The sequence below is a fragment of the Phoxinus phoxinus genome (assembly GCF_949152265.1).
Source record: "Phoxinus phoxinus genome assembly, chromosome: 15".
Lineage (NCBI taxonomy): Eukaryota > Metazoa > Chordata > Actinopteri > Cypriniformes > Leuciscidae > Phoxinus > Phoxinus phoxinus.
Window position 1 is genome coordinate 2,340,283 of NC_136890.1, and position 15,293 is coordinate 2,355,575.

The 15,293-nt window shown below is 39.0% G+C and overlaps 1 protein-coding gene across 1 annotated transcript in view; it reads right to left on the reverse strand.

The window, feature by feature from the left end:
- Positions 1–15,293, reverse strand: part of cacna1db (calcium channel, voltage-dependent, L type, alpha 1D subunit, b) — a 120,312-nt gene that overhangs the window by 93,695 nt on the left and 11,324 nt on the right. The window contains exons 2-4 of the mRNA XM_079637795.1: positions 13,014–13,362; positions 10,134–10,239; positions 299–438 (exon numbers count right to left, since the gene is read on the reverse strand). Of these exons, the coding sequence (XP_079493921.1) occupies positions 299–438; positions 10,134–10,239; positions 13,014–13,362 (595 nt within the window). The remainder of the gene's footprint in view (positions 1–298; positions 439–10,133; positions 10,240–13,013; positions 13,363–15,293) is intronic.

Here is a 15,293-nt window from a genome sequence, read left to right on the forward strand (position 1 = left end):
ATATAAATAACACATTTTTCTTAAATGTATACATGCATGTGTGTGTATTTATATATTCAAAATAATTATACACACAGTACACATATATATATTATTTAACCACACACTTTTATTTTGGATGCGATTAATCGTTGCCCATCCCTAAACTAACATGCAATTAAGTGTCTGAAAACATTTCATTCAGTTCACACTTATATTATTACAGTAACAATGCTAAAGTGCGAATCGTTTTTCCAAGGGTAACCCTGTAAAGGAATATAAAACGACACACACAGAGCCCATGTGACTGGTCACTTACCCAACAATGACGATGACGAAATCCAGCATATTCCACCCGTTTCTCACATAGGAGTTCTGGTGCATCACCAGTCCATACGCGATGATCTTGAGGAAGGTTTCAATCGTGAAGATGATCAGGAAGGCATATTCTACCGTTTCCTGAGAAACACAATGATAGAACAGAGAGGTTTTAGTATCTCGTTATCATTTTTTTTTTTATTATTTGTGGAACAAGAGCATGCGATTTGTAAATTAATTTTAATATGGATTGACCAAAGAGAAAAAAATCTCAATATGCACAAAATATTCACCTGTTACTTTTGATTTTGTTTAACAAAACGGCATAAAAATACATGTGTATTTGGTTTCCCCAATCCTGAAAACATACAGCCTTTCTCTTTTCCCTTAAATGTGTTAAAACTGTTAGTCCATCATTAAATTACAATACACTCAAATGTGACCCTGGACCCCAAAACCAGTCACAAGGGTCAATTTATTGAAATTGAGATGTATACATCACATGAAAACTGAATAAATGATCTCTCCATTGATGTGTGGTTTGTTAGGATAGGACAATATTTGGTCGAGACACAACTATTGTAAATCTGGAATCTGAGGGAGCAAAAAAATCTAAACATTGAGAAAATCTCCTTTAAAGTTGTGCATTTATGTTCACGATTGTGCTGCATTCACTCACAAAAATACATGTTTTATATATTTACGGTAGGAAATTTACTAAATATCTTCATGGAACATGATCTTAATATCCTCATGATTTTTGGCATAAAAGAAAAATGGATAATTTTGACCCATATAATGTATAGTTGGCTATTGCCACAGATATACCCGTGCGGCTGTGACTGGTTTTGTGATCCAGGGTCACAAATAAATAAACAACAAATTCAAATCATCACATCAGATTTCATAAATCCACCACAATATATTCCCAGTTTCCAAGTCCATGTCCAGATTCAATCCTAAATGTGGAAGCTTAAAAAAGTGCAAAAAGTCCCAATCTGGCGACCTTCACGCTTCCCACAACCAATATATAACTTTGAAATGACACATGCTGTGCAACACTACTTTACTGTAAGCTATTTTTCTATTTCTAGTGGATGTTTTGCACAATATGTCGTCGTATATTACACAGTATTCAGTGAAGCCTGTGAACCGTAGTCCATACTTCCCCAAAAGTTCATGTGAACCGTTGGTTATTGATGCGAATGCGTCTCGAGCGGCAGGTGACCGGATGACAATGGCTAAGCCACAGCACTAAGAATAGCCACAATGACTAGCTTAATCCCATTTGAACAATACAATCTCATGTGCAAAACAAATCAGTCATCTAGATTTCCACAAGCATGCACTGCAATATAAGGCACTCTCCAAAACTGAATGTCGACAATGCATTAATTAATTTTAAGTCACCCGTTCTTCTTTGTCTTAAAGCACTTAAGCTTATCAGATACTTCCGGTACATTCACTGGCTGTGGACTTCAGTTACATAAGGACTGAGTCTGAGGACAAAGGCAAGCCACAGTGACGCAGTGTCCGGTTTAGTGGACGGCAGATTTAGACTAATGAGTCTAGTGGTTGTGTGTGTGCAGTAAACGCATGTGATGACGCTGTGGTTCATTAAATGGTCATTTGCTGAGTGAGCTTTCCTTAAACACACCTGGAGCGGAGTAAACTGATCCCAGTGCTTGTCCCCAGGGATTTCTGAAGCTCACTTACACTTCTTGCTTGGCAAAGTTGGATGCGGTTACACAGCGCTGTCATTGGCATTGCAATTAGTTAGTTATGGCACAACAAACTCTTATTTGTTTTATAGTGTGTTATAAATATGGAAGCTTGTTTCTGCTGTGAAACGAATAAAAAGGTTCTGTCACTTTTTATCTCACAATTATTACTTTATAACTCGCAATTGCGGGTTTATCTCTCACAAGTGCGAGTTATAAAGTCCAAATTTTGAGTTATAAACTTGCAATTGCGAGTTATAAAGTCAGAATTGTGAGATAAAAGGTTGCAATTACCTTTATTATTTCCATAAGTATCAGGCCAACAGCACTAGGACTTTTCACTGTTTGTCCATGTTTGTCTTTGAATCATTCAATCAGCCAATTTTAAAGTCCCCCTGTGGTGACAATCCAGTTTTTAATGTTGTTTATGTGTCTATGTGGAGTTATTAATCTGCTTTAACACACACCATGTGTAAGTTCATAAGTGGACAGCATTGCTGAGTATTTTCTGCTTAAAACTGCAGTGAACCAAAGACAGTCTCAAAAACACGGTTTGAAATCGCTGGTGTTTCTGACGTCACACACTACCTTGACCAATCAGATCAACGTGTGATCGACAACCAGTGGATCTCTGAGTGAGTGAGTGGGTGGAGGCGGGGCTCATTTGCCTATTCATAGAACCGCACATACTAAATGAGGCTGTCGAGTTACATCAAGATATTTTAAGGCATGAAGAATTTTTTTTCAAGGAAAAAAAATGTAAATATGTAATTTTGGTGATCAAAGATGAGCTTTAAGTGATAAATTATTGACTACAGAGGGACTTTAAAAAAAAATGTATGTGATGGCCACGGTTGTCCGTGGTTTGAGAATGTGTGGGTGTCTGGAGCTAGCCTGGTCCTACCAGACTCTCCTACATTTCATTTGTACAGAGAGTCTGGCTGGTCTCCATTGACAAGCGTTCACTTCCTTGAAGGCGGGTCCTCTGTTGAAGTTTAAAACTATTGGATCTGCCCAGAGTCACTCTGGATCTGCCATAACCAATCGCTAACGTTTGGTCGTGACGTATGACGACTCAAACTAGCGCACGACCTCAACGTCATCGTTCTCAGCCACTCCCTCTGTTCGCTGATTAGACCGGTAAAAAATTGACTGGAGAAAACCCATAGACAGTATATAATCTGGACACAGCGACCCCATAGATTTCAACGGAGAAAAGTGAAGCCCATTTGAGGCACTCACTTCCTGATCGCCAGGCGAACTGCGCAGGCTCAAACTGAGCTTGACGACGTAGATGTGACGTGAGTCTGACAGCTGTCAGTCTTCTAGTCGCTGTGCTGAGAAAAATCTGAATCATTCCCTTCCGAATCTCTCAGAGACGGAGAGCGTGAGCATTAGATGTCCATGAGCTAGCAGCGGGAGCAACTTTATCACTCTCTGTGGGCTACTCCCTTGACTTTATCAGACTTTATGCTCAACGTCTCCCCGATTGCTTGCGAGCTTCTCCGCCGGTCTATACGGTCATTTCTCGACTGTGTGACAGAGAGTTGCGCGGGTATGACGCAATCGTTAGCCTATTTTTACAAAAACGGCTGCTACGGGGCCATAACGTAAGATACAAAGTAATGGAGCCTTTTATAGATTGTCGTGTTTCTTTAGAAATAAATAATGGACAAATGGAGTCTTTAGACGCCTCAGATGTAAAGTTATTCGCTGTCAAAGTGACGCCAAAATGAATGGGAGTCAATGGGATGCTAACAGCAGTTGTGTTCTGCTACAATGGCGGCTCCCAGGGAGGCTTCAGTTTCTGGCGGATGGATTACCCGCTTCAGAAAACCCAAGAATACACCACAATCCCAGACGTAGTTCTGAAGGAAAATGAAAATTAAGCGGAAGTACGTAGGAGGGCAGCTAGTCTGGAGCCCCTTTCACACAGAGATTTCAGAAAATACATGGATAATGTGTCCCGGGATCATTTGATTTTGGTTCATTCACACTGCCAGTGATTTTCCGGGATCTGTGAGTGCGTTCACACACACACATCCCGGTAAGATCCCGTTAAGACACGTGACGTCAGGATGAGACGTGTAACGTGCGCGTCGAGAACATGAACACTAGCGCATCGCGTGCCGTTCCACAGCGCTGGCGAGCGCTCTCAGCTTCAGCGGATAGTGAGGAGCTCCTGTGCTCGGCTTCGGTCCCGCTTGCAGACATTTTTTGGTTCTTTCTTTGTTGATGGCGAACACAAACTTTCTAGAGTCGCGCCCTTACGGCATTGATCCTGGCTTTTGTTCACACAGGGCACATTCTGGGACTGATCCCGGCAATGTTACTACTAGGTCCCCAACACGGGATCTATGCCGGGACGTGTTTGCGTTCACACAGAAGACAATTTCGCGGCAATTTCCCGGGATCAATGCGCTGTGTGAAAGGCGCTTGGGATGACCGGGATGAGTGTGAGATCTCCCGCCCTGAAATTTTGTCCCAGTCCGCCTCTGCTCACAGCATGGCTGATATTTGGGACAACAATACTCCTAATTACTTCTTTCCTTCTTTGGAAAGATGCTGTATATATAGATAGATATTAGATATAAAGGTAGATATTAAGGTGTCAAAAACAGGTCAGTTCTCACCACAGTTCTGGAAAATGCGGAAACAACACAACAATGTCTATCCAGACAGTTTTATTTATTCAGTATCTCACAAATGGATGCTGAAGTCACTCATGCAACACAAATAACAAATATATTATTATTGTATACACAAAAAATACACATTTTATTTCTGTACTTACATTTTAATTTAATTAAGTCTGCTACTCTTTGCTATTTTTAATCATCTTTGAAATCATAATTAATTTGTTAAGTGGTTTGATCGTTTCATATAAACTCACAGTAAGGACAGATTCGTGTCTGAGATTATGGTATCAGAATACGTCTCAAATGATCTTACATAAATCAAACTCAAGAGTATCAGTCATTGATAGCAAGCCTGTCGCTCTGTCGCTCTGACAGGAACCGTGCAAGCAGACACTGTGAAGACTGAGTGTTTTAACCACTTCTTTTATGGTGTCAAGAATAATTATGAAACATCATCTTCTGACAGGACAAGGCTGCATGAATCCCAGAGATGTAACAATATTGACTTGGAAGCAGAAATCCGTCAAAAAAAATCACTCAATTATCAACTACACTCTTAAAAATAAAGGTTTTAAAAAGGTTTTCTTCTTTTCTTTTTTCACGGCAATGTCATAGAATAACCATTTTTTTTCTAAAAGTCCCTCTGTAGTCAATAATTGTATCCCTTAAAACTCATCTTTGATCACCAAAATTACATATTTAAATGTTTTTTTTCTTTGAAAAAAAATCTTCATGCCTTAAAATATCTTGAATGTAACTCGACACCCTTGCCTCATTTAGTATGCGCGGTTCTATGAATATGCAAATGAGCCCCGCCTCCACTCACTCGCTCACTCAGAGATCCACTGGTTGACGATCACACGTTGATCTGATTGGTTACAAGGTAGTGTGTGACGTCAGAAACACCAGCGATTTCACACCGTGTTTTTGAGACTGTCTTTGGTTCACTGCATTGCGCCGTACCAGCAGCGCAATGATATTACAAACTTAGCGCCGGTCACATTGGAAGTTACCGAGCTGGGGTCTATTTTCAGGCGCTGCGTAATATCATTGCTCTGCTGGTCCGGCAGTTCCTGGATTATTACGCAGGAATGAGAGTTTAGTTCCCAGTCATATTGGCCTAGAAAATCGCAACTTTTAATTTTCTGTCGGTCTTAGCACACGATGTAACTACAGAAGAGTCAAGTTTTAAATAGGAAAAATATCTAAACTCTTTGGTAATTTTTTTTGGGAGAGATTCTAACGGTCAAATCAGATTCAATGATCTATGCTAAGCTATGCTAAAAGTGCTACCGCCAGACCCGGAGATCGGCTGAATGGATCCGAAAACGGTAAAACATGTTTGCATGTCAATTGCCTCGAGTTGCTGGCAGTACGTTAGGCTTCCTTGCCCTGCTCAAGAACCAACACGTACGGGTCCGCTCGGACAATACCGCGACTGTAGCGTACATCACCCGCCAAGCTGGTCTACGCTCCCGCCGTACCTCGCAACTCGCACGCCACCTCCTCCTATGGAGTCAGAAGCATAACGCTTGCAAACATGCACGGGAAAGCATTGGCAGCGGCATTAACTTTACTATAGAATTGACACTTCGCAGGGAGCTTGATTGACGGGTGATCTGACCAATCATACTTTGCCATCCGCCATTTTGTCCGACAAAGCGGTCAGGAGAGTTAGTAGATCAACATGGGAGGATTTGAACTTGAGAAGCGGAGTGTACTGACGTCTCTCCGCGGTTAAAACAATATTCCTTCTGATGTTCATTCATGTTTATTTGATGCTATAAATGAACTAGAAGGAAGAGATGATCGTTCACGAGCGGCTTTAACTGAGCGATCTGTCACACACATTAAAGAGCCACAAAACGGTATTTATTGTTTACATTTCTTTTAAAAAAAACACATTTGAAAGGTGAGACTTTGTTTAATATGTTTAATAACAAAAGCAAGCTGGTCTGTGTGTGTCAGTGTGTTGTCAGTCTCCTCTCTGCTCAGCGATGTATTTTTCACTGCGTGAGAACATGGTGTGTGTGTGTGAGAGTGGCGTAGCTTCTCGGACATAGCGACAGTAACTAAGGGGGGCGGGTCTTTGCGAACGGTCAATTGCTTGCTAACCTGGATATTTTTCAGTAAAAAAATGATCAGAACACTTTCATCTAGTCGCGTGTGAACTCAATGCCTGCACTCTTTGATGCTTTACACAATGAAGTGAGTCGTAATGCACTGAAATCACCCACGCAAATATTCATCATTCTACTAAAGAAAATCAGTCGCACAGGGGTGTGTTTCCCGTACAACTATATCGCTCGCTGCTTAACTACCACAGTACGATGCAGCGTTGGAGAAATCAACTAGCGAGTCACGACTGTTTCCCGAAACCGTATCTCGCAAAGTATCGTTCAACCACGTTGGTTTATGACGTCTCGCACGTGGTGGACTAATAACTTATTTTAATTAATCTGTTTGAGATCGAATTAACACTAGATTTTGTCATATAAGTTACAGACATGGCATCTGAAGACCATTTCTAATTTTTCTCAGTTATTTTGCTTTATTACCAGACTCAATATTTGTCTCGTTCTTACACAGTAGAGCACGTTCGCACATGCGCAGTCTTCAAAAACGGTGCTTTAAATCTCTTGACAAACTAAAAGACGTAAATTACATTTGTATGTATTCTAAATAAATAACACGGGTTGTGCTGAATGTCAGCTCGCTTATTTTGCTAAAGATAAGGATTTATTCAGTCTACATCTCATGTCAACTAGAAACTATGCTTCTTACCACAGCTCCAGAGCCGTCGTTCCAACCACACAAGTCTGCGATGCTGTTTGCGAACGTTCGTTGGAACGATGGTTTCGGGAAACACCAAATCGTTGAACTGCTGATAACGACGGAACTTGCGACCAAAGTTGGCTAACGATGCTTTCGGGAAACGCAACCCAGGTTGGGAATGCCATGAGGGTGAGTAACTAACAACTGCACTGCAAAAAATACTTTCTTAATTAGTATTTTTGTTTTGTTTCCAGTCCAAATATCTAAAAATTCTTAAACCAAGAAGCGTTTACTAGAGAAGTAAAATGACATAAGAAATTCTATTTTGTTTTAAGATAAAAAGTAATTTAAGTAATTTTTGCTTAAAACAAGCAAAATTATCTGCCAATGAGGTAAGAAAAACATTATTGGTTTCCATTCGAATTCAGATTTTTTTTTTCTTACCCCATTGGCAGATAATTTTGCTTGTTTTAAGCAAAAATTACTTAAATTACTTTCTATTTTAAAACAAAATATAATTTCTTATGTCATTTTACTTCTCTAGTAAATGCTTCTTGGTTTAAGAATTTTTAGATATTTGGACTGGAAACAAAACAAAAATACTAAGTAAGAAAAGCATTTTTTGCAGCGTGCATTTTCATTTAGCAATCAAACGCTGGAATAAGAGCGCATGTAATCGAACAGCTGGTCGACTGAAGTAAGGGCCGTAGTGTGAGAAAGAGAGAGACAGTGGATAGAGAGATGAGAGAGAGTGAGTGAAGATATAATCCTCCCATGATCCTCTCCACCCCCCCGGTTACAGATGGACTTGTGTCACGCAGAGGAATATAAATATACACAGCTTGTTGTTCAGAAACGCCAGCCACTCTTACTACAGCTCAGCCGTGTTTGTTTAAAGGGCTTTCCCAGAGGCTCGTGTGCAATTGAGAATATAGGTTTGTAGGCTGGAAATGATCGATGCGCATGCATGAGTGAGTGTAATGGAAATACAGAGAGAGAGAGAGAGAAAGGTTAAACACGGGTGTCACTGACTCGACTGAAGCTAATCTCACCGGACAAGCCCAATGCTCGAAGCCCTGGAGCTCAGAGAAGCAAAACTCACTCTGCATTTACAAGAAAAACACCATAGGCCTAGTGTCATGATCACCAGACTGCATGAATCACAGGGAATTACACACTCGAGTTTGTGTGCTTGCGAATAACAGGAGTTGTGATACGGCTTCAAAAGGCATTGTTCATTGAATAAATATGAGCGTTGCATGTTCAGATTGAAAGTGCAGTGCTGTTGCACAGTTTACAATCAATGAATACCAGCTATTTATGGCAAAATATTACATATGATCTACTGTTGATGAATTATGACGTTGTTAATTTTATGGTGCTTATATTATAATATGTTGCAGATGGTTGTATCTTTTTAAATGAGCAGTCGGCAATAGTAAAGCATACACATTTCAAAATAAGAGTCCCGGTATATTTTGGGCTTGTTTTATAGATATTATTGGTCATTCGGTTACTGAATAAACTGTATCTGGCATTTACTTCAATGTTTAAAATATGCATAGTTCCATAATTATTAAATAAATCCACTTTGAAGTATTTTTAAAGGGGTGGTTGATTATGATTTCACTTGTTTAACTGTAGTTAGTGTGTAATGTTGCTGTTTTATCATAAACAACATCTGCAAAGTTACAACGCTCAAAGTTCAAAGCAAAGGAAGATATTTCGTTTTACAGAAATCGCCTTTTAAGAACTACAACAAACGGCTGGTAGGAACTACACGACATTCCTCCCGGGTTAGTGACATCACCAACCCTAAAATTTGCATAAACCCCTCCTCTGGGAACGCGATTTATAGATTGTCAAGACAGAATATGCTAATCAATGACTAGAAGATAACTACACATAACTACCATTCAGAAATGTCCTGTTGCTTCTACATGTTGTCACTTCTTCTTGAGTCTCTCCATCTTTGTCTGACTCCGGTTTGAACATAAAAGGCTAAAGGTTTTAGAAATTTTCAGTGCATGTGTGTGTGTGAGTGCAGACTGTTGTAGCTCCGCCCCCTGTGCTGGGAGCAGCAGCTCATATGCATTTAAAGGGACAGACAAAATGGTGCGTTTTTGCTCACCCTCAAAAATTTACAATTTTGTCATGCTATATAAAAATATCTGTCGGGTATTTTGAGCTAAAACTTCACATACACACTCTGGGGACATCAGAGACTTATTTTACATCTTGTAAAAAGGGCATTATACCACCCCTTTAAGAAAAAGTTTTCGTTAAAGCATTATAATCCATTAAGCAGACCGATCAGCTATGAGGTGAAGCATAACATTACAAGTTTTGATTTGAGCCAAACAGACACATGTGAGATTACCAGGGGCTTTTTCTACCGAGAAAGATCTGAGGAGCAAAGGACTTCAGCTAAAGTATCTATTTGATCCCATTTTAATCTTTTAAGGGCATTTAAATGTGCAGTTCTGGACCAGGTTTGAAATTTAGGTCTATGAGATGCAATTAAGCTACAAAAGAGAACAACCGCAGACAAAGACATGAGCAATATGGACAAGCACCTTTGGAGAAAGTTGCCTTTGTGCTCATGTAATTCCACTTTAATTCACTCATCTAATCTCAATTAGCAGAAACTAATCCCACGACACAGCCAATGAGAAGTCAGAAGAGACGTCACAATACTCACCAAATCATGATTAGTTGAGTTGGAATCGTCTTCAGGAAAGGGGATGTAAACGGCTAAGGCCACACAGTTGGCAAAAATTGACAGCAGTATAAAGATATCAAAAGGTCTGGAAGTAACAGGTTTAAGGAGAAATGTCATAACATCATTCATTCCCCAACAGATCCCACCAAACCAAACTTGATTAAATACAATTGTATTTGAAAATCACAAAGTTCTGTCATGTTGAAGAATTGTACCCTGTCATGCCAGTCATATTATGTGGCTTTTTGGGTCTTAAAATAGGGATTCACCGATATAAAAAATGTTGGCCGATACCGATAACCGATAATTCTTATATTTGAAAGTCGATAACCGATAATTCTTATATTTGAAAGCCGATAACCGATAATTCTTATATTTGAAAGCCGATAATTCTTATATTTGAAAGCCGATAACCAATAATTGTTATATTTGAAAGCCGATTACCGATAATTCTTATATTTGAAAGCGATAACCGATAATTCTAATATTTGAAAGCCGATTACGATAATTCTTATATTTGAAAGCCGATAGCCGATAATTCTTATATTTGAAAGCCGATAGCCGATAATTATTATATTTGAAAGCCGATAACCAATAATTGTTATATTTGAAAGCCGATAACCGATAATTCTTATATTTGAAAGCCGATAACCGATAATTCTTATATTTGAAAGCCGGTAACCGATAATTCTTATATTTGAAAGCCGATAGCCGATAATTCTTATATTTGAAAGCCGATAACCGATAATTCTTATATTTGAAAGCCGATAGCCGATAATTCTTATATTTGAAAGCCGATAACCGATAATTCTTATATTTGAAAGCCGATAATTCTTATATTTGAAAGCCGATAACCAATAATTGTTATATTTGAAAGCCGATTACCGATAATTCTTATATTTGAAAGCGATAACCGATAATTCTAATATTTGAAAGCCGATTACGATAATTCTTATATTTGAAAGCCGATAGCCAATAATTCTTATATTTGAAAGCCGATAACCAATAATTGTTATATTTGAAAGCCGATAACCGATAATTGTTATATTTGAAAGACGATAACCGATAATTCTTATATTTGAAAGCCGATAACCGATAATTCTTATATTTGAAAGCCGATAGCCGATAATTCTTATATTTGAAAGCCGATAACCGATAATTCTTATATTTGAAAGCCGATAACCGATAATTCTTATATTTGAAAGCCGATAGCCGATAATTCTTATATTTGAAAGCCGATAACCAATAATTGTTATATTTGAAAGCCGATAACCGATAATTCTTATATTTGAAAGCCGATAGCCGATAATTCTTATATTTGAAAGACGATAACCGATAATTCTTATATTTGAAAGCCGATAACCGATAATTCTTATATTTGAAAGCGATAACCGATAATTCTTATATTTGAAAGCCGATTACGATAATTCTTATATTTGAAAGCCGATAGCCGATAATTCTTATATTTGAAAGCCGATAACCGATAATTCTTATATTTGAAAGCGATAACCGATAATTCTTATATTTGAAAGCCGATTACGATAATTCTTATATTTGAAAGCCGATAGCCGATAATTCTTATATTTGAAAGCCGATAACCAATAATTGTTATATTTGAAAGCCGATTACCGATAATTCTTATATTTGAAAGCCGATTACCGATCATTCTTATATTTGAAAGACGATAACCGATAATTCTTAAATTTGAAAGCGATAACCGATAATTGTTATATTTGGAAGCCGATAACCGATAATTCTTATATTTGAAAGCCAATTACCGATAATTCTTATATTTGAAAGCCGATTACCGATAATTCTTATATTTGAAAGCCGATAACCGATATATAGGCAGATAAATCAACATTTTTATATAACTTTTGAGAGTCAAAAACAAAAGTTTCACCAGTAAAAGCCATGTCCCAAACACATATAAATTTATGTAGCCAATATGACAGATGGCAGATGTTGCACTTTACTGTATTTTCCTTTTTTAAAGTGATTTCAATCATATTTCAAACTATTCAAAAGCATCATGTTGAACAGTCGCATCTGAAGTGTCTCAGCTGAAGGAAATAATACATTATTTATCAGCTTTAATATATCGGACAAATTTTCTTATCAGGCCGATAACGATAACATCAAAAATGAACCGATACCGATATGGTGGCCGTTATCGTGCATCCCTAACTTAAAGCTATTGCATGTTAGTTATATGTGACTATTGTTTCTAAACACTCGGACCAACTAACACTGGTCAGTCATAGACGATAGTCCCGCCCCAAACTCATCTCATTGGTTGAATCAGAAGTTGACATATCGTCACATGGTGAATTACAAACAGCGTTTTTGCTCCTGAAGGGAAGTGGTCACGACGCTTCCTACGCTACGTCCTACGCCGGCATCCATCTCCCGTGAACGCCCGTCGACCGTTGCCGGAAGCCAGTTATTTTCATTTATAAAGTTTTAAATATGTATATTTTTACGACAAAACTGCACGGATTACCCTCAGAAGGCCTTCGTTTATCCCCCTGGAGCCGGATGGATTACTTTTGTGAAGGATGCATGCACATTTTTGGGACTTGAAGGAGGTGGACCCCATAACTTGACATTATAACCACTGAAAGATCTAAGACATTTTCTAAAATTACTGAAAATGTGTTCGTCTGATAAATGATTGACACATGCATCTCGAACGGCTTGAGGGTGAGTAAATAATGGGTTTAATATCATTTTTGGCCGAACTATCCCTTTAATACCCATAATGAACATGTGATCCGGTAAATACCCCCCTTCCTCCAGCTCAGTGTAACCGAAGACCCGCGGGATCCCGGTGTCGTATCGGTGCTGATGTAAGGATACTTCCACTCCACTAAGCTAATGCACGCTCTGCGCACAGGGTTATTGAGAGTCAGGCAGAAGAGAGCTCTGGGCGGTCTGCTAGTAGACGTGTTCCCCTGTTTCTTGCTCTTGGCGTATTGCTGGCGTTTCCTCTGGGCCAGAGAGCTGACGGGCCCCGCGCTCACAGGAGCCGAGGGGTTCAGGGGCTTCGGGACGTCCTGAGACTGTCTCGCGGCGCGGATCGCGGCCTGCCAGGAGAGAGCGGCGGCCTGGGCCGGTGAGTGACCGCTGGTGATTGACAGCTCTTCAGTCCAGGTGGGAGGAGCTTCACTGGGGCCCGGGACTCTGGTGCCACTGGCATAGTTGGCCCCTGAAAAGAGAAAGAGAAAGAGAAAGATTGGTCGTTAGGGGCTTTTGCACCGGAGGAACTTGGCTGTAAACGCTAACGCTCAAAATAATTAATCGGTTTGAGTAAGACAAACTTAAATTAAACTAATTAATTCAGTCAAATGAACTTTTATGAGTATTTAGCACTTTCTGTTTCTTTCAAGTTCACAGAACTGATATATTTTAAGTAAGCTGAACTGTTTCATTGTTTTGAGTTTTATGAAATTATTTATTTTAATTTAGACGAACTTAAGTTTCACTGAAACAGCTGGGATGTCTATTTCCCAGCATGCTTTGCTGATGGCACTCAAAAGGGAGAATAAATGCTAAAATTAAGTGTAATATAATGTTTTTTTTTTGTGTTAGATTAATGTTAAGTGGGAGATTTAGTAGTGATTAATGTTTTGTTATGCTAATTTAGAAGAAGTTCTGATGTTGGTTTCAGGATATTACCATCATGGTGACGAGTGGAGCATGAGCTTGATATGAGAGTGAACAATATCTTTATAGCAAGTGCTTCTGTATAACACACTATTGCTAATATGTCAGCAAATTAGAATGTTAGCAGATTGGCTCATTGAAGCTAACTAAGTTTATACTAATAAAAGTATTCACATTGAGATGTGGAAAACTACATGAAAGTTTTAAGTTAATTGTATGAATTAATGTACTCTTACATTTTAATTGTTCTTAACTTGAAATGTTTAAGTACAAAATAAAAATCTGCTAGTTCTGCTTACTTAAACTTTGAATTTCAGAATTTAAAAAATTTGAGGCAATTGATTGCCTTAAATATTTTGAGTTCTGCCAACTTATTCGGGTTACCGGTACTACTTTTGGAAGTTCCCGGATTTTGGCGTGTTCGCACCGCAGGAACTAGGAACGATTTTAGTTCTAGGAACTCCAGAGTCGGTCTAAACCAGCGCTATAGGAACTATCCGTGACGTTAGTGTTCGCTGATTGGCTGAACGCACGCGAAACACCAGCATTTTTAAAAAAGCAGTGTAATCACACAGATTATAGCTTATATATTTACTCCACAAACTGACTCTACGAACATGTAAAACAGAGATAGATGGACGTCTCAACCTTTACACTGAGGAGAAACCTAACGTGACTTTGAGGAAAACCAAGATTGACATGATTATGTATTTCTGCTCAGCAACACTGGACATCAACCACACGGCATACGCTAATAACTTTTCATCACTGTCTACTTTCTATGTATAACAGTTTTATCTAATGACGTATTAGACAGATCGTAAACTGATGAACATGGAGAATGTGAACACTGTGAGATCAGTCGTTCTCAGCGCCGTCAAAATAAAAGTCCCAGCAAGAGCGGCTTACGTCACGTCAGAGATCATACTGTCGGTGCGAACCCAACCAGGAGAACATTCCCTCGGGAACCATCCCTAGAACTATCCTTTTCAGAATACAAGCATTTGGAAGTAAACAGATTGTATATAGATTGTATATAAGTTGAAGTTAGAACCCGAGTGCAACTTTAATTAACAAAACGTGATCAAACATGGAACAGAAGCATGAACCTGGAAACTCAAAACAAGAACATCGACAGGAAACATTCAATACTCAACCGAGACACAGGGCAAACATGAGGGCTTAAATAGAGAGACTAACTACAAGACAAGGAACACCTGTGAACAATGATCTGAAGATTAAATGTGTGGTTGATCAGGATTTGACTTTTCTAACTGTAGTTAGTGTGTAATGTTGCTGTTTGATCATAAACAACATCTGCAAAGTTACAACGCTCAAAGTTCAAAGCAAAGGGAGATATTTGCTTTTAAAGAAAAGGACTACAACAAACGGCTGGCAGGAACTACACGACATTCCTCCCGGGTTAGTGACATCACCAACCCTAGAATTTACATAAGCACGCAGTCCATGTTG